Below are 25,917 nucleotides of genomic sequence, written 5' to 3'. Positions count from 1 at the left end.
TCCAGCATATAAGTCTCTTTCTTCCTGTGAGTCTTGTTCTTCCAGACAAATCTCTGCTTCCTTTGTGATAGAAGTTCAATGTAATCAATCAGCCTGGTCCTTTGGTAGATGATGCCATTTTAGGGCTCAGTATTGGTCTCTGCTGTTGGTAGATTTGACACTCATCAGTAGTTTTTAGCTTACTTAGTGGAAGTCCTTGTTAATCCTTGTGTAACCTTTATCCCAGCTGCTATGGCCATTTTGTTTATGAGCCTCTTGAGCAAGGTGGCTGGGGAAAGAGGCTGACATTATAGAGTTTCTCATTTTGTCCATCTGTCATTGAAAGATTCCTCTGTAGTGGATATCTTTTGGTGGGTATTCGCACAGGACAGAAATTTCTCCACAGTCTGTGCCTATTTATATACCATTCATACATACTTCTGCCTCAGAATTCCTTGTCACCAAACTTTTAATCGTGCTTCTTCCAAATACCTTGTCGTCCAAATCATTGAAAATTGTCCATAAATAAGTACAGATCCATGTTTTTGGTCACCTCTCACTCCATACGTGGTGGACAACCAATTATATTGCTTGAAGTTCTGCCCTTTAGGATTTTCCTTCAACCACTGCCCTTTCACTACAACCACTGTCTCTCACTGTCCTTCACTGCCCTTATGGGTCTGTAATTCTGCAACTGTCCACCTTCAGGTGGTACCGGCATGTTGTGTACATCATTCTGTAATTTGGGCTTGAGTTTTCTTCGTTAGTTATCTAGGTTGTAAGAAACATCCAGGAGACAGGAGGCAATAGGCACGGGTTGAGGGAAATGAATCAATGCAAGAAGAGTTTTTGTCAAAGGAATCTGACCTACCTGCTCATGCAGCTTTCTTACACCTTTTTGAACTCAGTTTCTTGTATTCCGTTTGTGTTTGATGATAGGTTGCTGTTATGCATGCCCATATTTTTTTTAATTTTTAAATTTTTTAATAAACATATAATGTGTTTTTATCCCCAGGGGTACAGGTCTGTGAATCGCCAGGTTTACACATTTCACAGCACTCATCATAGCATATACCCTCCCCAATGTCCATATCCCCACCACCCTCTCCCGTCCCCCCTCCCCCCAGCAACCCTCAGTCTGTTTTTTGAGATTGAGTCTTTTATGGTTTGTCTCCCTCCTGATCCCATCTTTCATTTTTTCTTTTCCTACCCCCCAAACCCCCCACATTGCATCTCCAATTCCTCATACCAGGGAGATCATATGATAGTTGTCTTTCTCTGATTGACTTATTTCGCTAAGCATAATACCCTCTAGTTCCATCCACGTCGTCGCAAATTGCATGCCCATATTTAGGTATGTCAGACAGTACTCAGTTCATGATGAGAAGCTCAGGCCTTGTGATCACCTGATGTCCTGTGGACAGATGTTCAGTTTCTACCAAGGTTTAGTAGCAAGCCAGAAGGTGTTTCTCAAAAGAATAATCACCTGCAGAAGAAGGTGCAGATTTGCTCCTAGATATCTGTACTCTTCATTTTCCTGCGTACTTCCCAGAGGTGCCATGTACTCATTAAATCCAGAATCTCTAGGAAGTACATTCATATCAATGAGATTGGCTCAAGTTAGTGGTATATTCCAGTCTCCCATGGTCTGATACCTTTAGAATCATTCCCATGTATGTTCCCCAGGTTTCTTCAAATACATATTAGCAAAGTTATAGTTTTCTTGATGAGTTATTTCCTCTTGTATATACCTGACCCCCCTGGAAGGTGCTAAGATTTGGCCATAGTTGTGGTGGCACAGAAAATGGTTATGGTAAGTCTTCAAGAGATTGGGCATCCCTTCCCCTGTGAAGGCACCTGTCTCAGAGGAGGTTATAACAGGGCTTTCAAACTGAAGAAGCCTATTCTTCTCAGACACTGGAAGGCACACTACATGTACTGGTAAGGGAGACTCAGTAATTTGGGAGTTCAAGATTATCTGTTCCATTAGGGTCCAGACACCAGATGTCTCTTTTTCAAGTTTCAGAATTCCATGTTTTACAGTTTCTTAACTTTCACATGAGAAATTTGTTGAGTTTGTGAATTCAGCTGTTTATAATTTAGCAAGCCACACAAATTATGTGTATGAGTATCAGCCCTGGAGCTACACAAAATAACAACCTCATTTAGAGCGGTTGTAGAAGCTTTGGTTCTCAGGCTATGACTTGAGTTAAGGAACCTGAGCTTGTTATTTTTTTTTTTTGTCAGGACTGAAGTGAAGCCAAAAGAATCCAGTCAACTCTACAGTCCTCATAGGCATCATTACTGGCACAGTGGTCAAGTGCAGCAGGCACTTGGACTTCCAAGGCATATGCTTGACTTAACACTTCCTCATAATTGACAACAGGCAATAGCTTGATTTGTTGTAATGAAATCTAAAAAATTTGTCCCAGTGGTACTTAATAAGTTCTGTAATTCTGTCATATAGCTTGTCATGTTACAGAGCCCAGAAAATGAAATAGTCCAGAATTGCCATGAAAAATAGGCTGGCTGTTTCCCCCACATTCCTCTTACTCATTCTATTCCATCCCGTTTTGTCAGTATTATACTTTTGTGGTCTATTAGAATGGAGCCATTCCTAAACATTGTGTTGAACTTTTAAAAGTTTTAAATATTCTTCTTCTTGCCCTTATAGTTGAACTGAGCCTGTTTCTAATATATTTTTCTCCCTTCATTTATTCTTCATTTTGTTAATCCAAGATCTATTCTTATTTACCTCTGCTGTATTTTTACTGGGGAACTCTTCTGGCATTTGTTTCAGCTTTGAGGCCTTGTTTTAAGAGACAGAGTTCTTAACAATACAGTTTTCAAAGAGGAACTCAAGGTAACTTTCTCTTAGTTCTGAAGCTTTATGGTATGTGTTTGATTTAATTAGCAGAATTTTTTTTTCTCTTCTAAGCATTAGATTTAGATGTAGGCTTTTTCCAAAATTCTGTTCCTGAGTTTGAGTCAGAAGTTAGAATGTATGGTCTGGTCCTTCCATTTGTAAATATCATGTCTTAGTAAACTGAAATGTCATTCAGGAAGTATAAAGGCCAAAACAGTTGTGTAATTTCACATCCAGAGCTTCAAAGATTCAAGTATGTGTGTGGTTGCCATGAATGTACTTGAAGCATTCTTGTTTTTCTTCTTTCATTTCAATTCAGTTCAGTACAATTCAAACTAATTGAGAAGAACGTAATCATAATTACCTGATACAGTAAATATAGGAGAAGCATGGCTACCTAGAAGTATAAGAGTCAACATTTAGGGGCGCCTGGGTGGCTCAGCGGTTAAAGCCTCTGCCTTCAGCTCAGGTCATAATCCCAGGGTTCTGGGATCGAACCCCGCATCGGGATCTCTGCTCAGCAGGGAGCCTGCTTCCTTCTCTCTCTCTGCCTGCTTCTCTGCCTACTTGTGATCTCTGTCTGTCAAATAAATAAATAAAATCTTAAAAAAAAAAAAAGAGTCAACATTTAGATCACTGTGGGATTGTGTAATCCCATGCCTCCACCACAGCCCTCCCAAACCCCACGGCAATTATGATGTTTCTGACCCATTGCTTGTAGAAATTATTTTTAGACATTTTTTTAAATCCAAAAAAGTTGGATTACACTTTACTTTGGAAAAAATGTACATCACAAAAACAATTTGCAAAGAGAAACAGTGAGTTTTCGTCTGACTTTTCATTTTATCTGTTTTATCAACCTGCCATATTTATAGTAGTGTCACTTTCTGTGGAATGGTATATTTATTTGCTGGAGTATTCAAGCGCAGAAGCTGAAACATCAGCTTTTCATTTGGGGACATTAAATAGTAGGACTGTCTTGTTTTCTATAAAATCAACTGTGTAGATGAATATTACTTTAAGATACTTCTTCGGTGAGATTACATTAATGCAGAAGAAGGATCTAAGAAACCCCTATTTCTGAAACAGAACTATCTTTGGGCAAGTCTACAGTCTCTGTGTACTCTGCTTCCCAGTTGAGTAAGTGGAGATAGTACCTGACTGTAGTTTTAGTGGGGATTAATGAATTAAGAGTATTGAGAGCACCATCTGGTACTTTCAAAGCATTTTTGGGATGCCTGGGTGGCTCAGTCCGTTGAGTGTCTGCCTTTGGCTCAGGTCATGATCCCAGGGTCTTGGGATTGAGTCTCCCATCGGGCTCCTTGCTCAGCAGGGAGCCTGCTTCTTCCTCTGCCTGCTCTGCCTGTTTTTCCTGCAGCTGTCCGTGCTTCTTCTCTCTCTCTGACGAATAAATAAATAAAATCTTTATTAAAAAAAGGCACTTAACTGTTAGTATTAATTTTCCTTCTCATTATTATACCTGAGAGGTGATTGTAATAATGGCTTAAATATAGAGGTTGGCATTATTTTAACTTTTTTTTTCCTTTTCAGATGACCTGTGTAGAAAAAGCAGGAACAGATGAGAAAATGCTTATGAAGGTCTTTCGCTGTTTAGGAAGTTGGTTTAACCTAGGAGTTTTGGACAGTAACTTCATGGCTAACAATAAGTTACTAGCACTCCTTTTCGAGGTTTTGGTAAGTAATGGCTTTGTTTATGAAAGTATTTCTACCACGTAGTCACAGTAGTAACTAACCTTCTGGGACATAGTGTTTTCAGATTTCTGTATAGTGATTGAAAGGTGTAGAGTAAGAAAGTGGCAGTGTCTCTTCCTTATTACAGAGTATCAAATGAAGGTTTGAGTATTAATACTCAGAATAGAATATAATTAAGTTTAATAAGAAAGCAGTTTTACATGTAGATCAATGATTTACATATTAAACAAGTAAAAAACCATTGGGTTTTTTTCTTCTTTTAAAAATAGAATAATGGTCATTGGGTCTTTGAGACAGTTACAGATCAGAATATTGTCTTTGTAGTTGTGATAGTTTACTTAAGCATTAGGGTATGTACAGGTTGGATTTGAGGCTTTTGAGATAAATGGGATAAAATGTAGTATCTTTTTATATACTTGGGCATGTTTTCCATAAGCTTTGAAAATAATAGTATCTAGTAATACATTCTTTTGTCTTGGTAGATAGGACTGAGTGAGTGCATAGAATAAGACTAGTTTTTAAAACAAGAAACAACAATGTCTCAAGCACATATTGATCAGGTCTTTGGAGATGGGAGTGACATTGTCTTGTTTTCCTGGATAGTCTCCTTCCATGAAGTCGTATTAATATAGAAGCTCTGTGTGTACTGGTTATATGCTGGTGCACTGTTATTTAGAAGATGGTAGCACGATAATGGATAATGGGTTGATATCACTGTGAATTAAAGAAAAGGAAAGCACATTCTTCTAGGAGGCATTTTGGTGTTTCATTGTTGTTAGTGTATTTATGTTGCTTTCTTGCATCAGGAGCTAAGACAGGATTAGGACTCTGGTAATTGTTTTGCTATTCACTGTCTTTGTTTCATGTCTTTAGAAGAGTAGTCAGTATAAATAAATTAATATCCCACTTTTGTTTAAAAATTTATGAATATGAGGGGCACCTGGATGGTGCAGTCAGCTGAGCAGCCAGCTCTTGGTTTCAGCTCAGGCAGTGATCTCAGGGTCATGCGATTGACCCCTGCTTTGGGCTCTGTGCTCCATGGGGTATCTGCTTGAGATTCTCCCTCTGCCCCTCCTGCTCATGCATGTGCACTCTCTCTCTCTAAATAAATCTTTTTAAAAATTTATGAATATGATTGATTACATATGAAGGGAGGGCCGCTTAGAATACACATCAAACTCAATGCAGTGGTTACTTCTGGGAATTAAGGATAAGGAACAAGCAAACTATTGTGACAGGATTATATTATTTTCTCCACTGATCCAGTGTCAGGACTCCTCTGCCACTTAACAGAAGTGTGGTTTTAGAGTCAGAGTCAAATATATTCTCATTCTTACATGCATTCAGTGGTTCAAAATCATGCCATATTTTAGTTTGCTTTATATTTGGACCACATCTCTATTACAGATACATATAGCCTTTTCTCCCATAGTTCTTTTTTTTTTTTTTAAGCTTTTACAAATGTAATGCTGGATATATATACAAAAGAATAAATACGGACATTTACTTAAAATTTTTTTTTAAGATTTTTATTTATTTATTTGACAGAGATCACAAGTAGGCAGAGAGGCAGGCAGAGAGACAGGAAGGGAAGCAGGCTCCCTGCTGAGCAGAGAGCCCTATGCGGGGCTCGATCCCAGGACCCTGGGATCATGACGTGAGCTGAAGGCAGAGGCTTTAACCCCACTGAGCTACCCAGGCACCCCCATTTACTTAACTTTTAAAACAGAGTAATAATAATAAGTATTTTTGAATCTATCTGTCAACCTAAGAATAATCTAATGAATAATTTGCATTTATCCTTGTGTTCTCCCAACCCTGCTTGTATAGCTCCTTCCCCACAATTCTAAATGTCCTTGTTTTTTATTATTCATAATATGCCTTCACTAAATGTAACCATTCTCTCAACTGTACTCTTCTAAATAGAAACACTGAAGGTCTCACTGTTTGAACTCTACTCCAATTTGTCCCAATTGTTCTTGAGATCTACTTTCCAGCTGTCGTTCTGAAACTTCTCTTTACTGTGCTTCTGGATTGGATTAACTGTTTTTTGAATGTCCTCAGATACCTTCCTCGGGAAGATATGTGGGAAATAAACTTTGAGTTTTTGTATTCCTGAGAAATATTTATATTTTGCTTTTATCCTTAACTGGTGGTTTAACTAGGTATAGAGTTCTAGGTTCAATTTTCTTTCAAGATTTCCAAGGCCTTTCTCTCTCATATACTGGCAGGCATCATTGCTAATGAGAATCTAAATAACTGATTTTGCTCCTTTCAGTTACCTTCTCTCATTCCCAGAAGCTTTAAGAATCTCTTTTGAACCTTGGTATTCTGAAATATTATGATGATATGTTAGGTAGGTGTGGGTATTTGAGACTTGTTGGACACTTTCATTTTATTTTTTATTTTTTAAAAAAATATTTATTTATTTATTTTAGGGAAAGAGAATGTGTGCCAGTGAGGGGAGAATCAGAGCGGGAGGGAGTGGGAAAGAATCCCAGGGAGACTCGGCGCTGAGTGTGGAAGCAAACGTGGGGCTCAGTCCCACAAGCCATGAGATCATGACATCAGGTGAAACCAAGAGTCGGGCACCTAACCAACTGAGCCACCCAGACAACCCAGACCCTTTCATTTTAAATAGTACTCGAATATCAAAAAAGGATGGGAAAGATTTTCACAGACTGAAACAGGGTAGGGAACACATTGCATTACATTTGGAGGGGCTGGTGTGGAAAAAAAAAACCACCGTGGAATTTTAGAAGTCATGTGACTGAATGGGGTACAAAAAGGCTGATTTGTTTGGCATATAGGGAAATAGGGAAGATTGATGAATGTTGTCTGGTTGAAGGCCGTGACTGTTAGGCTGTTACGCATTTAAAGTACCTGTTCAGAAACAGGCTATAATTGTTTTGCTAGTACTTGGTTTACAGCTTAATGATCATACATCTTATTTCCCTTTTCCTACCATTTCCCAGCAACAGGATAAGACCTCGTCCAACCTACACGAAGCTGCTTCAGATTGTGTGTGCTCAGCTCTCTATGCCATTGAGAATGTGGAGACTAACTTGCCATTAGCCATGCAGCTTTTTCAAGGAGTCCTAACATTGGAGACTGCTTATCACATGGCTGTGGCACGTGAAGATTTAGACAAGTGAGTGATTATTTAAGGCAGTAGCTCTGGATTCCATCCTTCATGATTTTTTAATGACTCTGGGTAAATACAGACACCACTTCCTAAAGATGCTCTGTTCTTGACTGAACCTGGAGTGGAAAATGGATGCAGGAGAGGTTGAAATCATAGAATTTTCATAGTAATCATAGTAATCATAGTAATTTTTTCCACTCACAAAGGAAAAGGCTCTAAGAATTAGGGATGAACTTTGGAGTATCAAGTGTAATTTGATAAGGATTTTATTCATATGTTTTAGTAATTGAGAATTTGAACTGACTTATGAGTCATTTGCTTATATGTATAAAAATATATGATAAGGAAAGGTGGCTGTTACGGAGATCACTTAGGCTGAGGATCCTTTTATTTATTTAAGTATGTCTGTGGGTATGTATATATACAGATTTCTGACTCGGTGCTCTCATTACTCTTTCATCTGCAGAGTTCTGAATTACTGCCGTATTTTCACTGAACTATGTGAAACTTTTCTTGAAAAAATTGTTTGTACTCCAGGCCAAGGTCTTGGCGACCTACGAACTCTGGAACTGCTGCTTATTTGTGCAGGACATCCTCAATATGAGGTAGTGTTTATATTATGCTAAACCCATTTTTCTCTAAGTTGTATGTTGCGTATTACCTATATTCCATTGACACCTTGTGTCATAGCTTTTTATTTGTGGGAAGCTGTGAAGTGTGAGGTTATCGTTTCCTCTGTATTAGAGTTTTTTCTTTCTGAATTATGTTTGGGTTTTTCTATTCTATAGAATCTTTTCTATTTTCTAAATATTCTAATTCTAAAAAAAATTTCTATTCTCTATTTTCTTACCCATTTAGCTGGGCTGACTGCTATAGGCACCTCAGGGAACCCATTAGGAAGAAAGCTTCCTACCTTTTAACTGAGCCCCCTCTCTAGGTCCAGTTTTTCTTTTTAGAACTTTGTAGTTGTAGCTAAAAACAAAAACAAAAAAAACCACATAAAATCTTAACTGTACAAGTCCTAATACCCAGAATTTTTTCTCTAAATTGTGAGTGGAAATGAGAAAGGGATTGAAAGGATTTAAAAGTCTACTCTTTTCCAAAATTTCTACAACACCCTGCCTCTTTAAAAAGTTGGCTAGATTTTTTAAACTCTTGTATATTCAAGAAGTTTTACCGCCTCTTAATAGTATAAGAAGTGAGAAAGAACTCCCAAACTGGGTATTGTTTTAAATAGGTCTATTTTGGATCTTTGATGGGAAAAGGATTGTAGGGCCTCTCTTAGGCAGGAGCACAGCCCTGTATCTCTTTTTCTCTTATTCAAATAATAAACATTCAAATAATGTTTATTTGTTTGACTTGATCTCATGAGGGTATCTAGATTTGGATGAAACACAAAACATTTCTGGGAGTAGCACTCCCAGTGTACACTGTGTAATGATTATCACTCCTTTAAATAGTGCAATAAGTAAGATAAGCTGTGGATAAAGTCCCAGACTCTGTTCTTTTTCAGTCCCACTCAGGAAAGTAGGTGAGTAAAAACGACACAAGGTTGGGATGTTCAGGGATTTGCAGATGGTTTGTCTGTCAAGAGGTGAGGTTTTTTTTCTTTATCTTCTCTTTTTTTTTAAAGATTTTATTTATCTCAGAGCTCGAACACAAGCATGGGGGTGGGGGGCAAAGGAAGAAGCATACACTCCGCTGAGAAGGGAGCCCCATGTGGGGCTCTATCTTAGGACCCTGGAATCAGGACCTGAGCCTAAGGCAGCCCCTTAACTGACTCGGCCACCTAGGTGCCCCTGTCAAGAGGTGTTTTAATTTCAAACATGAAATGATTTTTGATTTGAGAAAAAAGTATTTATTTATTTATTTATTTATTTTTAAAGGATTTTATTTATTTGGCAGAGAGAGGTCACAAGTAGGCGGAGACGCAGGCAGAGAGAGAGGGGGAAGCAGGCTCCCTACCGAGCAGAGAGCCCAATGCGGGGCTCGATCCCAGGACCCTGAGATCATGACCTGAGTCGAAGGCAGAGGCTCAACCCACTGAGCCACCCAGGCGCCCCTTGAGAAAAAAGTATTTAAAAGAGACTTCCCATTTCTGTATCTGTTTCTCTAAATTTAGAATCCTTTCTTCTGCTGGAGAAGTTATCAGCTAAAGACGGACTATACTCCCAGTAATCGTAAATGGAGTTTGGGGCCTCTCATAGGATAGTTGGGTAGGATAGTAATAAATCTGCTAGAGAACAGGTGGCTTCTTAACTGGTTCTACTCGTATTATTATAGATTATATCTTCTTTCCTGTATGGTTCTACTAATAAAGCTGTCTTCATATGCCATTCCTTTTTTGAATCAAAAATTAACTTTCTTTTCCTTTTCTCTTTTTCAATATGACAGGTAGTAGAAATTTCCTTTAACTTTTGGTACCGACTCGGGGAGCATTTGTACAAAACTAATGATGAAGTTATTCATGGAATCTTCAAAGCTTATATTCAGAGGCTGCTTCACGCCTTGGCTCGACACTGCCAGCTAGAACCAGACCATGTAAGTTCCCTTCCCCACTTCTTCAGATCTTAATTTCCTACTCTTTTCAGTCCTAATTTAAAAATGAACTAAAAAGATAAGAAAATAAAGCTAATGGAATTTGCAGGTTTTCTGTCACTCTGTAGCATACACTAAAGAAATCAAAATCAGTGTAATGAAGAGTGTGTATAAGGCTTATATAGAAAGAAGTAAGTTCTGCTGAGCCAGTAATTCTTCTCCTGGAAATTCACCTTAAATAATTCCGCTGAAAAGAAAAAAATAGCTCTTTTAGGTATAAAGCATTATCTGTAAAGTAAAAAAAAGGGTAAACTCACATACAACAATATAAGAAGAGTTAACCTAAATTAGGATGTTGCAGCTTGATGGACCATTATGCAAAATAATGACTTGAAATAGCAATGCTATTTGCTAAATGAAAAAAATTTAGCAAATTTTTTCTCTCTCTCTGTGTCAAATAAATAAATAAAATCTTTAAAAAAAAAGAATATAGAGAAATAATCTACTTGCTTAGAAGAATACATACTAGAGATACCATAAAATAGTCGATTAGAAAACTCTTTAACCTTTGTTCTTTGCTTAGTCTCCTAAATCTTACAGCATCTTTTTGATTGGTTGGTTAGTTGTTGTAATTCTTCTTTTCTAACTCAGGACTTGAAGAGAGTTTTTTCTCATTGCTCACAATTAGATCTGATGTGAAAACTATAACTGTTTCTGTTCTCTTCAGTTTAATGTTAACATTGTTGAGTCATGGTATTTTGCATCTTCAAAGAATCTTAGTGATGGTCTAGGGTAGGGGTTCTCAACCTTTATTTTTTTGTTATTTAACTGAGGAATTCTATCTTCATCTACATCTTACATGGAAGCCTGATAGGTAAAAATAAAAGCAGGGCCTCTGGTTTCAGTTGGCTGTACTTGACTTGATCCCATTCTTCCTTTTGCTAGTTCCCTGGCACCATTTCCCTTGTGGCAGTTCCTTATACTTGTGGATATATGAGTGCTTTGTAATGTGTGGGGTGCTTTATTTTTTTATTTTTATTTTTTAAAGATTTTACTTATTTGACAGAAAGAGTGAGAGAGGGAACACAAGCAAGGGGAGTGGGAGAGGGAGAAGCAGGCTTCCCACTGAGCGGGGAGCCCAGTGCAGGGCTTGATCCCAGGACCCTCAGATCCTGACCTGAGCCGGAGGTAGATACTTGATGACTGAGCCACCCAGGTGTCCTTGTGGGGTACTTTATAATTTCTTATCTCAGGATAGCTGTCATTTCCTTCTCATTCTCTGACTTTAATTTCTTCATCTTAAAGCAAGGATTTTGGACTAGATCAGCAATTCTCAGTAGTATTAGGGCTTTTTTTCCAGATAGTCATGGATAAAGCTTTTTATACATGTCCTTAACCATCTCCCAATTGAAAGCATAAAACATAAATGATCTCTCTCTCTTTTTTTTTAAAGATTTTATTTATTTATTTGACAGAGATCACAAGTAGGCAGAGAGGCAGACGGAGAGAGAGAAGGGGAAGCAGGCTCCCTGCTGAGCAGAGAGCCTGATGTGGGGCTCGATACCAGGACCCTGAGATCATGACCTGAGTCTGAGGCAGAGGCTTAACCCACTGAGCCACCCAGGCATCCCTGATCTCATATTTTTTAATGAAAATTTTCAAATATTTGGCAAAGGTGAAAATTTTATATTGACTGTCTGTATACCTATACCTAAGTTATACTATTATTATTATTTTTTTAAAGATTTTATTTATTTATTTGACAGACAGAGATCACAAGTAGGCAGAGAGGCAGCAGAGAGCGAGGAAGGGAAGCAGGCTCTCCGAGGAGCAGAGAGCCCGACATGGGGCTCGATCCCAGGACCCTGGGATCATGACCTGAGCCGAAGGCAGAGGCTTTAAACTACTGAGCCACCCAGGCGCCCCTATACTATTATGTTTTTTTATATATCTGTCTACCTATATAATATTCTTTTTAAAAGTCTAAAATTCTATTCTGTATCTAGTTGTGATAATGACTGATTCTGGTAAATATTGAACCGTGAAGCTTCAGGGGCATATTCAGTACTAAAAATAAAATAAACTTATAAACTCTTAAATTATCACCTCTTCCAGGTTACTTCCCACTCTGACCACTCAAATTTTTCAACAACAGAGCAAGGTGTGACTTGGGAATATGGGGGAAAAGGAAGAACAGTTTCTCATAGTAAAGGTAGAGGATAGGTTGTATTGACTTGACATACCTAAAAGTTTAAGAGACCCTGTATATTAAAATAACCTTTGATATAGGCAACTTATCTTAACAGTTCATTGGGACTGAACTGTTTAATGGCTTTTTCTTTATTGTTTTTATAGAGGTCTGTTAAAGCCTTATGATAAGTTTAAAAGAAATGTTATTTGACTTGAAATTTCAGGAGGGGGTTCCTGAGGAGACTGATGACTTTGGAGAGTTTCGGATGAGGGTATCAGATCTGGTGAAAGACTTGATTTTCTTGATTGGGTCTATGGAGTGTTTTGCTCAGGTAAGTCCATTTGGAGATTCTTACCAGTTTTACTGATCACTTGAGTTTTGTTCACTTTGGTGTCTCCTATAAATATTCCACCTTTTTCTTAAATTTTAATGGCTCAGTGGGACAGTAGATATGCAGGTGCCTAGCACACTGCCTGGCATATAGTAGCTTGATTTATTTATTATCTTAACAAGCAAGCCAACTGCAGTCCGTGGATGGTTCAGTTATGGTTTACTCCTGTGATTCTTGCTGTTGAAAGCTGTTCTGCTTGTCCAGTCGGAGTGGAAAATCATAGATAAACCTTAGGACCCCAAGGTATTTATAGGGAACTTGGACCTAGCCAGGAAAAATAGGCAAGTTTTTCTGCTTTATTAATTATGTACCGAATCCTGGCAACTCTTTTAGTTATTTGGCATTTCCTTTGTCCACACTTATGGTTAGATTCCTGTGCAGTTTCATCCCAGAAGTGACTATACTAGAGTAGAAGATTCATAGTCCTGTGATTTTCCTGACAGTGAGTAATATTTTACCTCATAAGGTTGCAATCATCACCATTCCACATCACTTAACATTAGCATAATTTCAGGCAGTTTTCGTATTCCTGGATCACTCTCTAAGCTCTGAAATATACTAGTTTTGATACTTTATCAGCAATACCGAACTAACCTTTACTTTATTTTATTTTTTTTGGTAAGCCAGCCATTTTGTATATTTGGGGGTATAATCTGATTTGGAAAGTGTTAATTAAATTATATCTGTTTTTCTTTATGTTAAAGTGTGTTTATTGATCTAATTACCAAGGGTTGGAGATTCTTAGAAAGCAGATTCAGTGAGATCACCAGATCACAGGCAGATGACCTGTGTTCACATTTCAGCTCTCTGTCATTCGCTATGTGGCTTTGAGCAAGTTACTTGTTCTTCAAATCTCAGTTTACAAATTTACTTAAATTGTCAGTGTTGTCCAAGATGTATTCTGTGGAACACCAGTCATATGAGATATTCTTTGTCAGGGGAGAATCCTCAATTAACATTGGGAAATGACTTAAACAGTGTATTAAAGGCTCGATAAAGTCCTACAACAAGAGAATTACTTAATTTTATCTTACTTAGCAGTGTTTGTTATTTGACTACAGAAATCTTACTTAGACTAACACCCAATCAGATAGATATATGCTGGGAAATTTCTGGACTAGAACATCTTTGAGTATTCTGCTTGGTCTTCCTTTTTTCCTCCCCTTGCTTGGATATGGTATTCTAAATAGCTGCTTTTTAAGAATTTAATCTGTACTACTAGTGTTGATGCGGATAAGTCTTTAAAACAGTAGAAATGTTAAAATCAATACATACATAAGAAATTTACATTGTATTTCAATTTTAAGTGTATTTATGTATTTATCAGTTATTGTAGGGATCACAAAAAGACACTCATGTAATATGTTTGCTTTCCATAATACTCATTTTGTCGGAGCAGATGATAATTTTGATACATTCCTGGGGAATCTAACTGGTTTTATTTCAGATATTAAAATAGCAATCACTTGTAGTTAGTGAAGATGTGAAAAAGGAGTTAATTTTCTCCCCTGGCTCTGAGAGATACTTAGATTTAGAAATGAGGGGCTGGATTTATTTTAACTAAAAGGATTTTTTGTTTTGTTTGTTTTGGAATTCTATTCTGTTTTCCTTTTAATGGATCCATAATCCACCTCTTCTTCTCTAGTTATATTCTACTCTGAAAGAAGGCAACCCACCCTGGGAGGTGACAGAAGCGGTTCTCTTTATCATGGCTGCTATAGCAAAGAGTGTTGATCCGTGAGTGTCTAATAAGTCTTTTGCGGGAACTCTGAATATCAAAGGAAGGAAAATTACACCATTTTTCTCATATGCTATATGTTTGGAAACACTTAGAACTTCTATAATACTGCCTAGTCTTCTGACTTCTAGAGTCTATTCCAGAGTAGCATGCATTGCTGATACTCATAACCACATATATTTTGTTCTTGATGTTAGGAAGATAATGCTGATTTATTTTTCCAGCTGAGGCTCCCTTGTAAAAGTTGATATAATAAAAAAATTGTTAGGCTGTTAAATTGTTGGTGCTTGCTTAAAAGCAGTTGAATAGGCACTGATAAGCTCTCATCTGCTTTTGGACCTTGGGTAAGTTATCCTCACAAATATTTCATCATATTGTTCTCCTTTTTGTCTGCCTTAGAGAATCATTTTAGAAAGGCAAGATAGGTACCATTTCACCTTAAAAGAGTAGCAAAATCTAAGAAGCAATTATTATGTTTGTTATTGCCATGGGAAACCTTTAAGTTACAGGAATTTGATTTCTTTTTTTTTTTTATAATAGAATTTGATTTCTAATTGAGTAGCATAGAAATTTATTTGATTTTAATATGAATTCCTAAAAACAGAATTTACTTTGTGCTGTGAGTTTATAAATTGATGATAATATCTATCAAGTTTTCTTGTATTGTGATCAGATACCTGCAACTGAGCTCTATTCCAAGCCTTGGTTAGAGAGATGGTTAAGGCATGTATTTATGAAAAGTATAGTGCTTCTTTCTTAGCTACCTTTTAGACTTGAGTCAGTGAAATCTTACATTGTTTGTAATCCAGTAAATACTCAAGGAGAGTAGAGCAGGTTTGCTTTTCTCTGTTAAGATGTACTGGTACTGGGATGCCTGGGTGGCTTAGTTGGTTAAGCGACTGCCTTTGGCTCAGGTCATGATCCTGGAGTCCGGGGACCAAGTCTGCATCGGGCTCCCTGCTCAGTGGGAAGTCTGCTTCTCCCTCTAGCCCTCCCCTTCTCCTTCTGTCTTGCTCTCTATTCTCTCTCTCTCATATAAATAAATCTTTGAAAAAAAAATCTTAAAAAAATAAATTAAAAAAAAAAGATGTATTGGTCCTGAATTACATACCATATTGTTTGCTCTTATATTCATTTTGGTATCTTTTGGAACCTTCAGTGATAGTCTGAAGATTATTAAAATCACTTCTATTCTGATATGTGTTGGTGTGAAAAAGGATGTGTAGAGAGTCTCAAAAATTAGCTTAGTGCTCTCAGGAAACATAACACATAAATGAGAGAAGATTTTACATTGTTTTTTTTATTTAATCCACATTTGAAGCCAACTGCATGATTACAGTTTTTTTAGTGTATGTAAAGGACTTAGACTTAGTTCATCAGCATGGAGTGCTTTTGCTCTAATCCAGGACATTATTTGGATTTTAAACATCTTTTGTTTCTGTATTATATCCTACCACTATGGGGGCATAAAGAATTTCAGCCAGTATTCTTGGGGAGTGGAAAGAAGACAAGGAAAGGGGAAAAAGAAATTCTTGGAGCCATGGAGAGTATTTGGTTAACTTTAATTTTCCCTCATGTTCCAAGTCAGGTCACCTTTACCTGTTCTTGCAGCTTGTTTTCTTGTTCCTTTAGTTAGGGAGCTGGCCCACCCGTACTTACCTGTGCTTAAAATTTCCAGTATCCAGCTGTAAGAAATATTTTGGAGAAGAACTAATAGCAAGTGGTCTGTGAGAATTATTCATTCATTCATTTAGTCATGCAGCAAAATTTATTGAGTGCCCACTATGTGCCAGGCACTGTTCTAGGTACTGCAGATATAAGAATAACTAAAATGGATTCTTTAAAAGAAGTCATGCATCCACAGTAAATGCCTGCCTCTCCAATTTGAAGAACATAATCTGATAGCAGGATGTGTCTTTAGATACTTTATTGGCATTTAGAAGATTAAGGAGCAGTATGCTTCTCGTGAAACAGTATCTACTGTTTCTATCTTTTTGCCTTTTTTTGAGGATTTAAAAAACTTTCATACCAAATGTTAAGCACTTTCATCCAAATGGTTATGTGTTTAGAAAAAAGCCCTTTAGCAATGATTTGTCTTTTTGCAGCCTGTTATTAGGCCAGAATCTAACCTCTGAAATCAGTAACTGTGAGTACTTACCTTTTTTACTCAGGGAGAACAATCCAACACTGGTGGAGGTCCTAGAAGGAGTCGTCCGCCTTCCAGAGACTGTACATACAGCAGTGCGATACACCAGCATTGAATTGGTTGGAGAGATGAGCGAAGTGGTTGATCGAAATCCTCAGTTTCTTGGTATGTGTGAACTCACTCTTCTGCAGCTGCTGGGAGTGATTTTTCTGATTTTGTTCTTCCTTTCTTACTTTCGCTCTTGTTCTCTTGTTCTTTATTTTTATTGGTAGGTAGAATGTTTCTAGACAGTGAAAGTAAATACTGTATTATGAGCTATTGCTTAGTTGACACATTTGTAAACTGGTCATCTCTTGGAAGAGGGATCTTTAAAGATTAGATCTCTAGATAGGGAAACAGTTTGCTTCTAGTAGTCTGCTTCGGGATGAATTTTTCTGTTAGTATTTGGCACATGCTTGAACTAATCAGACTCCCTGTAGTTCTAACTTAGATGCTGGTTAATAGGCTAAAGCAAAGGAAAGGTTTTTTTCAGCATTAAATACTCTTTTTTAAAAACCAAGAATTATCATTTGAGACAAAATAAGTACAAATTAAAATGAAAAGAATGTTGAATTATATCAACTCTGGATGCCCTTTATTGGCTTGAAAAAATAACTAAAGATTATACAAAGTAACTTTAGAATCTAAAGTAAGGGTAGAAATCATTTCTTTTATCTCTCTCATTTTGCAGATAAATCCAAAGAAAGTAAATAATTTATCTAAGGTAGTATATATTAAGCCTCCCTGATACTCAGGACTGATACCCCCCCAAACTTGTGTCTGTCATATTGTTTGATGTATTTCCTATGCTTATATTACCATCTTTTTTTTTTTTTTTTTAATTCCAGTATAGTTAACATATGTGCTGTATTAGTTTCAGGTGTACAATATAGTGATTAAACAGTTCTGTGCATTACTTGGTGCTTATCAAGATAAGTGTACTCTTAATCCCCTTCACCTATTTCACCCATCCCCTCCATCCACCCCACCTCTGATAACCATCAGTTTGCTATCTGTAGTGAAGAATCTATTGTTGTTGTTGTTTTTTTAATTTTTTTTCCTTTGTTTTGGAAATCATATGGTATTTCTCTTTCTCTGACTTACTTCACTTAGCATTATACTCTCTAGATCCATCCATGTTGTTGCAAATGGCAAGATTTCATTCTTTTTTATGACTAATATACCCGTGTGTGTGCGTGCGCACACGCACATGTATGTGAACGTGTGTTTACACCTCTTCTTTATCCATGCATCTTTCAGTGGACACTTGGGTTGCTTCTGTAATTTGGCTATTGTAAATAATGCTGCATTAAACATAGGGGTGCATATATCTTTTTAAATTTGTGTTTTCGTATTCTTTTGAGTAAATACCCAATAGTGAAATTACTGGATTATACATCTATTACCCACTTTCAGCTTGATTTTATTTTACATACGATCTTTTTTATTGTTTTAAAACTGTTGCTTAAAAAGTGATGTTTCTTTTTTCTTATTTCTGTGTATAGAGCGTATGATAGACATGTTCACATTATAGCTGAGACACTTTCAAGTTCAACATACCATTGAAAATTTTTTTCAGAATACCTGTTTTCTAATTTAGATTCTTCACTTCTGTAATCTGTCTCAACATTTTACTTTCTTTTCCAAATGATTCTTCTACAAGAAACTAAAGTGGGTTTGTTTGTTAAACCTTATCACTCCAAAAAAAAAAAAAAAAACCTTATCACTCAGTACCACTGTGCAGTATCTCATTTAAATGCGTGCATCAGCAGTAAGACAAATTGCTCCATGTTTGTACGTACTTTAGAATAGTTAAAACAATGGATATCCCATCTGAGAATCACAGAAGCTTACAGCATTATAGTTCCCTATACTGTATACTTAATTCTTCTGATTCCTAAGCTTAAAAGTTTTAGGCTGCTTTTGTGGAGGGGACCAGGGGTTCATGTTGATTGGGGCATTATATTGGTCGTTAGATGGGAAATGGAGATAACGTTTTAATGTGCTTTATGACATTATTCTTTTGATTCCTTCTTTTTTGGTTTGGTATGAGATTATTCTGATGTACTTTCAAAGTGTTCCTTAATCATATGTGATTTTTCCATAGAAAATCATTCTGATTTTTATAAAGTAAGGTAAAAGATAAGAAGAATGTGCTTTATAGAAATTCACCTTTATGATCAGTGTCTTTGGAACACTTATTTTTGCTACAAAAGTAAAGCATAGTTTTTCCAGAAGTACTAAAGCTCAATCTGCATGTTTTTAAGGCCTTTTCTAACTATAAAGAAGCAAGTATAAAAGTGTCCACTTAGATAACTGTCGGCCTGATTAACATAGGCTGTTTTTTACATAGTGACTCATCTCTGAGTATAAATAATGGTAGTTCCCTGAGCTTTATATTCTTTTTTATATGACCTTATTCTTAATACATGGATGGCCTTATCCACCAGTGGTTTTCTAACTGTGCTGTGTGAAGGCCTAGCCATGAGGAAAGAAATAGAAGGTGAATAGATAGGACCCAGGGCTCCCTGACACTGTGTCAGTGAGATCAGCTCCTTTTTTATGTTTTATATATTGGGGTTTGAACACATTTCATTTTTTTAAATGGTTCTTTTGCTTAAAGGCGGGGTGGGGGCAGGAATATAAACCTCTGTTATAAGGAACTACAAGTTTTCCTTGAGTTTTAGATCTGTAATCTCTGCTGTGTGGTGTCTCTCCTTAGACCCTGTGTTGGGCTATTTGATGAAGGGCCTGTGTGAAAAGCCTCTGGCTTCTGCTGCAGCCAAAGCCATTCATAACATTTGCTCTGTCTGCCGAGACCACATGGCTCAGCACTTTAATGGACTCCTGGAGATTGCCCGTTCCCTTGATTCCTTCATGTTGTCTCCAGAAGCTGCTGTGGGCTTGCTAAAAGGTATTTACTTCAGATATTAACCAATATCATCTCTAAGCTCTTCTGGGGGGTTATCTTATACTAATCATATCCCAGTTTTTCAGTTGCAGTATACTTAGTGACGGAGAAAGTTGACCGTTCCACTCAGGGGAGGGTGTTGATATATACCTGTACTCTTTTCTTAGAATACTTTAAGGCTGTATAACTACTTCAAACTGCTTACAGTATATATAGCACAGACCTAAATTTTGGGGTGGTGATGACACATTTGAACTAAATACAGTTCTTTTAGAGTTGGGGGAAGAATAAAAAAGGAGACCAAATAGCATTGCCATACCAAAGCAGTAGGTGGAAATTTAAAGGTAGTTTGTGTGGATCAGTCCTGTCCATAGAAACTTGGTGTCTTAGTGTTCTTTAACCATTATGAATCAGCTTTACGCTCAGTGATTGCCTATTCAGAGGCAAGCAGCGAGAGTGGTGATGAAGTTCAAAGAAGCAAGATATTAGGGCTAGGAAAAAGAAGAGACTTTAAGCATGATGGCTATTTTTAAATATTTGAAAGATTATCCTATAAAAGAAGGAATAGATTTATGAGTAGTAGTTAATTGTTGACACATACTGGCTTTTAGAAAGAAAACACTTTCTTACTAAACTCTGAAAATAGATTGAGGTGCCCTGTGAGGTAGTGAAATCTTTACAGCTGGCAGTTAGAGGGGATTAAGGATATATCAAATAAAAGACTGGGTAATATAACCTTTATGATATCATTTAAGCCTTTGTGAGCAGCAAACAAGTTAGTCTTGGCTAGATTGGATGACCTTGTGTGGAAACTAACTGTTCTTTCCTATATTTATGACGAAGTTCCTTTCCAGCTAGTGTATTTGCATTTTCCAAGACAGATTTTCTTTTTGTAGCATGGGTTTTTATTGTTTCCATTCATAGGCATAGATAATAAGACATTGAACCAGAGTCAAATATTCCTACTATTGAACTACTGCTAGTGGTTACTTCTGCCATCTTGTAATTTTCTAGTGAAATTTAACCTTGATACTGACGTGACATCTAACCTATAGTTAGATGGCATCTCATTTATCACTGATATCTTCTCAATAAAGAAAACTTTTTATTTAAAAAAAAAATTTTTTTTAAGGTATAACTATGGGGCGCCTGAGTGGCTTAGCTTAGTTGGTTAAGCATCTGCCTTTGGCTCAGGTCATGATCCCAGGGTTCTGGGATTGAGCCCCACAGTGGGCTCCCTACTCAGCAGGGAACCTGCTTCACAACCCTTTCCTCTGTCCCCTGCTTGTGCTCTCTCTTTCACACCTCTCTCTATATGTGTCGAATAAATAAATAAAATCTTTAAAAAAATGTATTTTGAGAGAGCGAGAATGCACGTGAACAGGGAGAGGGTAAGAGAATTCCAGGCAGACTGCTCACTGAGTGGGGAGCCTGACTTGGAGCTCCATCCCACAGTCCTGAGAGTGTGACCTGAGCCAAAATCAAAGTGTCAGCCTCTTAACTGACTGAGCCACCCAGGTGCCCCATATATACAACTTAAAAAAAAAAAAAAATTCCATAACATTCTTTTCTGTAGAAATAAATTAAAAAGAAAAAGCGTATTTAAGTTAGATTCTCCCCTGTAGTTTTAAATAAGTCTAACTCACCCATGGCTTATAGACTATAGATAGGAGAAATCATTTAGTTTTTTAACTCATATTTGAAGACTTATGGATTGATTACCATTCTGTTGAATGAAATATAGAAGATGAGAAAAACCAGTCATGGAATTTTTTTTTCTTTACCTTGGAAAGGACCTAGGCTAATATGTAATCCTTTGGATCTGGGGGAGATGCTTCAGACTTCGGTGGGATTTATGACAAGAGGAAGGCTGAATGAGAATGGTCTGGACCTTCTATTTCCACTTTAAGCTAGCTCCATTTTTTTAACCTATTTTATTGGAGTTCCAAGTTAAGATTTTATTTAATAAAAAAAGAGGTGGTGGAGGCTTTTGCAACTATTTAAAAAATGGAAGGCAAACTTAACTTACTCTTCTCTTCAAAGCACTCATTTTACAGATAAAGAAACTGAGGCCCAGAGATAATATCTTACCTGGCTGATAGATTCTGTTATGGTATAACTAGAATCTGATCTCTAATTTCAGCCCATTCTTTTTTTTTTTTTTTTGTCTACCTTTTTTTAAAAATAGGTTTTATTTATTTATTTGACAGAGAGAGAGAGAGAGATCACAAGTAGGCAGAGAAGCAGCAGAGGGGGAGGGGGAAGCAGGCCCCCTGCTGAGCAGAGAGCCCAAAGTGGGACTCCATCCCAGGACCCTGGGATCATGACTTGAGCCGAAGGCAGAGGCTTAACCCACTGAGCCACCCAGGCACCCCAATTTTAGCCCATTCTTACAAAAAAAAATAATATGTCTATTTCTCAAACCTCTTTGATGGTAAGAATTGCCTATGGTACTTATCAAAAGTAAAGGCTCTTCTTAAACCTCTGGAAAGTTTGAGAGTGATTATGCTATGCTATATAAAAATAGCTTTGGCGTTGGCTTTGTAAAGGAGTTTTTTTTTTTTCTTAAGTATTTGAAGAATTGAAAGGGGAGTTGTATTTAAACATCTTGAAACCCATAGATGCTGAGGAGAGAGAATTTAATATTAACTTCAGTTATAAATGTTAGTGTGAAGGTCACTTTGTTGTCTAAGCCAATAAAAGAGAAACCAGCCTAAATAACAAAATACTTTAACTAAAAAGGCAGTGTTGAGCTTTTTAAAAGAATGAAACCAGCCAACCTTTTCTGTTAGTCAAATGATGGAGACCAATGAATTACCTCAGTTTAGCATTTATTTTACTTGTATTTTTCTTTGTCTTGCAGGGACAGCACTTGTCCTAGCCAGGTTACCTTTGGATAAGATTACTGAATGCCTTAGTGAACTATGTTCTGTTCAGGTTATGGCATTGAAAAAGGTGAGTCCAATTACAATAGGGGTTTAGTACATATTTATGATGTTTACATGGTAGAAAGGAAAAGACAGAATATATAGGTGATCCTTTATCTACCTACAAAAGCCAAGAGAATGAACTAAAAAGTTACTAAAATTAATCAGTCTATCAAAGGAGCTGCATACAAGGAATAAGTATTCTAAAATCAGTAGATTTTCACTACCAGTAATACAATTTAGAAGATACAATGGGGAAAGTAACATTCAAGTTAGGATTCAAAACCATAACCTACCATATTTCCTTCAAGAATATTGTAAAGATGTCAGCTCTTCTCAAGTTACATTTATAGTGCAGTAATAGGAGAATTCAACATAATGATTCTAAAGTTTATCTCTAATCATATGCTGGTAGGAGCATTTAAGAAATTTTAGGAAAGAGTAAGAAGCAACTTGCTGTATCTCTTAAAATACATCGTGAAGCCTTAGTCATTTTAAAGTGTAATAAAAAAAGAAAGGAAAAAAGTGTCCTAATAGAAAGTGAAATAAAGATACAGATTATATAATAATGTTACTTATCTGTACTGTAATATATAATGTATATAGTGTCTTGGTCATTATGAAAGTAAATGGGAAAACATTAAATAATACTGTTTTCCACTCCACAGTGATCATGTAGTAAAAATGTTGTATTATGTAGTCTTGGCCATGATGCAGCAAGATGAAGGAAAGTAATTTGACAATATGAATTTAAAAGTTTGCACCATTTGGGTAACTATTGGGAATCTCTTATAAGGAAATAAGCAGAGATTGGGAGGGAAGTTGATGTATAAGGGTTTATATTTGCAGTGTTTGCTGTAGGTATGTATGTGTAACACAGTATTGATACCTCTCTGTCTCTTCAGCTGTTGTCTCAGGAGCCCAGCAATGGTATATCCTCAGATCCCACTGTGTTCTTAGATCGCCTTGCAGTAATATTTAGGTAAGAAGGGAGACTGCTTAAAAAAAAAAGAAGGGAGACTGCTTGCCTGCCTTGGGTTAACAGCTCAAATAAGACCATTATGTATTAAAGAAAGCAAGTGTTTTTCCCGAAACTTCCAGGTACCTCCTATAATCTCTTCTGTTAGGAGACTGATAAGCCCATTACTTGAAATTTTGGAGCAAAGACAAATTCTAAGAATATATTCTTGGTAGACCTTTGTCAAAAGATCCTCTAAAATGTAATTAAATTTTTTGGTCTCTACGTTGGTGATTATCAGACTAAATTTAACATGCACCACAGCCACCCGGAGGGCTTATCAAAACAGATTGCTGGGTCCTAGACCCACAGTGTTTGATTCAATTGGATTCTGGGTAGGACCCAAGAATTTACATTCCTACTAAGTTCCCAGGTTTTGCTATTGCTGCTGCTTGGTATTCCAAGGCTCACACTTTCAGAACTATTGCTGTGTCTTATAAGGGTGCAAAAAAATAATGAAGCCTTTTTATTGATCAGCTGAAATTAATCCTTCTTTGAAATCAGGAGGAGCGTAATGATTAAAAAGCGTTTGTGTGACAATGTTGAAAGAGTGAATCCTTACTGAGTTATATAATTTATAATTTGTCAGACTCGTAGATAGAACTGGATTATCAGAGTAGTTGTGTAAAAGAAAATGAGATTTTTATTAAATTGCTGTTGAGCTTATTGAAATTAAAGAATTATTATTTCCTTTAAAAATGTTGGTAATCATACAGGATTTTTTTTTCCTGCTTCCTTTCAAATTAGTGGATTCTAGAACAAGGCAACTAATTGGATTTGACATATTGTGAGTGGGCCCATATTATATATCATTGGATTCAGACTAGAACCATGAGAAACATCTTGGGTAGAGTAGAATTCCTGACTTTTGCCTTTTAATGCTGAGAGTAGAGCAGTACTTAGTTTCTTATAGTGGATTTAGATAACCTGGTTTTTTTGTTTGTTTGTTTGTTTTTTGATAACCTGGTTTTTAATTAATATTTTTTATTAATTTGGAAGAGTCTACATATTCTGGTTTTTAAAGAGAGGGAAATGAAAAAGATAATTATAGTGCTCTACAACCTATATAAGCCAGAGTTAGACTGAGTTCTCAAGCTCTGGTGGAAGTGGCTTAAAGGTGGCAAAAAAAGGGTGAGGGGGATTTTTTTTTTTTTTTTAAGATTTTATTTATTTATTGACAAAGAGATCACAAGTAGGCAGAGAGGCAGGCAGAGGGGGTTTGGAGGAAGCAGGCTCCCTGCTGAGCAGAGAGCCTGCCGCTGGATCCCAGGACCCTGAGATCATGACCTGAGCTGAAGGCAGGGGCTCAACCCACTGAGTCACCCCAGGTGACCGTGAGGGGGATGTTTTATTTTTTTTATTTTTTATTTTTATTTATTTATTTTTAAAGATTTTATTTATTTATTTGACAGACAGAGATCACAAGTAGGCAGAGAGGCAGGCAGAGAGAGAGAGGAGGAAGCAAACTCCCTGCCGAGCAGAGAGCCCGATGCGGGGCTCGATCCCAGAACCCTGGGACCATGACCTGAGCCGAAGGCAGAGGCTTTAACCCACTGAGCCACCCAGGCGCCCCAGAAGAGGATGTTTTAAATTATGTGCTTGTGTTTGTTTGACTGGAATAGAAGGAAAAAGTTTTGAGTTGTAAATAACTTTATTATTTTGGTACTCTTTATGTGGTGACAATGTTACTATGTAAGCTAGCAGGGTTCGGGGCTATGGCTCTTCATTTAAATTGCTCTTTTACTATTTTTGGTTGTTGCCTTTCCCAGACACACCAATCCCATTGTGGAAAATGGACAAACTCATCCGTGCCAAAAAGTCATACAGGAAGTAAGTGCTTAATGGATGCCTGTGGAACAAGGCTTCCTTCCTTTTTTCCTTATAAGGCTGTGGGTAACTAAAGTGTGAAGTTATTGTCTTCTAGGTTCATAGGAAGATTCAGGTTCTTGATACAGTTTAAATTTCAGTGAATAGAATAGAACCATTCAAATAAATATTTTTTACCTCAGATTTGATAAGAAAACACCCTGTGGGGCAATGCACTCAAAGTCCAGAGAAGTAGAGAGTGATTAACTATGTGAATCCTGGAGTAGCTAGGAGGCCTGATTAATACTAGCAAATATTTTTTTATGCATATCTTTTTTTTTTTTTAACATGTGTTATTTGCCCCAGGGGTACAGGTCTGTGAATCGTCAGGCTTACACACTTCACAGCACTCACCAAGGACATACTGTCCCCAGTGTCCATATAACCCAGCCACCCTCTCCATACCCCCCTTCCCCCGGCAACCCTCAGTTTGTTTTGTGAGATTAAGA

General features: G+C 37.0%; 1 protein-coding gene across 3 annotated transcripts in view; it reads left to right on the top strand.

Annotated features, from left to right (window-relative positions):
- TNPO3 (transportin 3) overlaps nucleotides 1-25,917 on the top strand; it is an 89,636-nt gene that overhangs the window by 38,821 nt on the left and 24,898 nt on the right. For all 3 annotated transcript variants that reach the window (XM_080818156.1, XM_080818154.1, XM_080818155.1), the window contains 11 exons: nucleotides 4,397-4,540; nucleotides 7,534-7,709; nucleotides 8,170-8,308; nucleotides 10,098-10,244; nucleotides 12,656-12,763; nucleotides 14,469-14,560; nucleotides 16,733-16,872; nucleotides 19,469-19,660; nucleotides 22,521-22,612; nucleotides 23,490-23,566; nucleotides 25,372-25,432. In XM_080818156.1, the coding sequence (XP_080674282.1) occupies nucleotides 4,397-4,540; nucleotides 7,534-7,709; nucleotides 8,170-8,308; nucleotides 10,098-10,244; nucleotides 12,656-12,763; nucleotides 14,469-14,560; nucleotides 16,733-16,872; nucleotides 19,469-19,660; nucleotides 22,521-22,612; nucleotides 23,490-23,566; nucleotides 25,372-25,432 (1,368 nt within the window). The remainder of the gene's footprint in view (nucleotides 1-4,396; nucleotides 4,541-7,533; nucleotides 7,710-8,169; nucleotides 8,309-10,097; nucleotides 10,245-12,655; nucleotides 12,764-14,468; nucleotides 14,561-16,732; nucleotides 16,873-19,468; nucleotides 19,661-22,520; nucleotides 22,613-23,489; nucleotides 23,567-25,371; nucleotides 25,433-25,917) is intronic.

Source organism: Martes martes (assembly GCF_963455335.1).
Source record: "Martes martes genome assembly, chromosome: 11".
Lineage (NCBI taxonomy): Eukaryota > Metazoa > Chordata > Mammalia > Carnivora > Mustelidae > Martes > Martes martes.
Note: the sequence above shows the minus strand (reverse complement) of the source record. Positions and strands in the feature narration are given on the sequence as shown.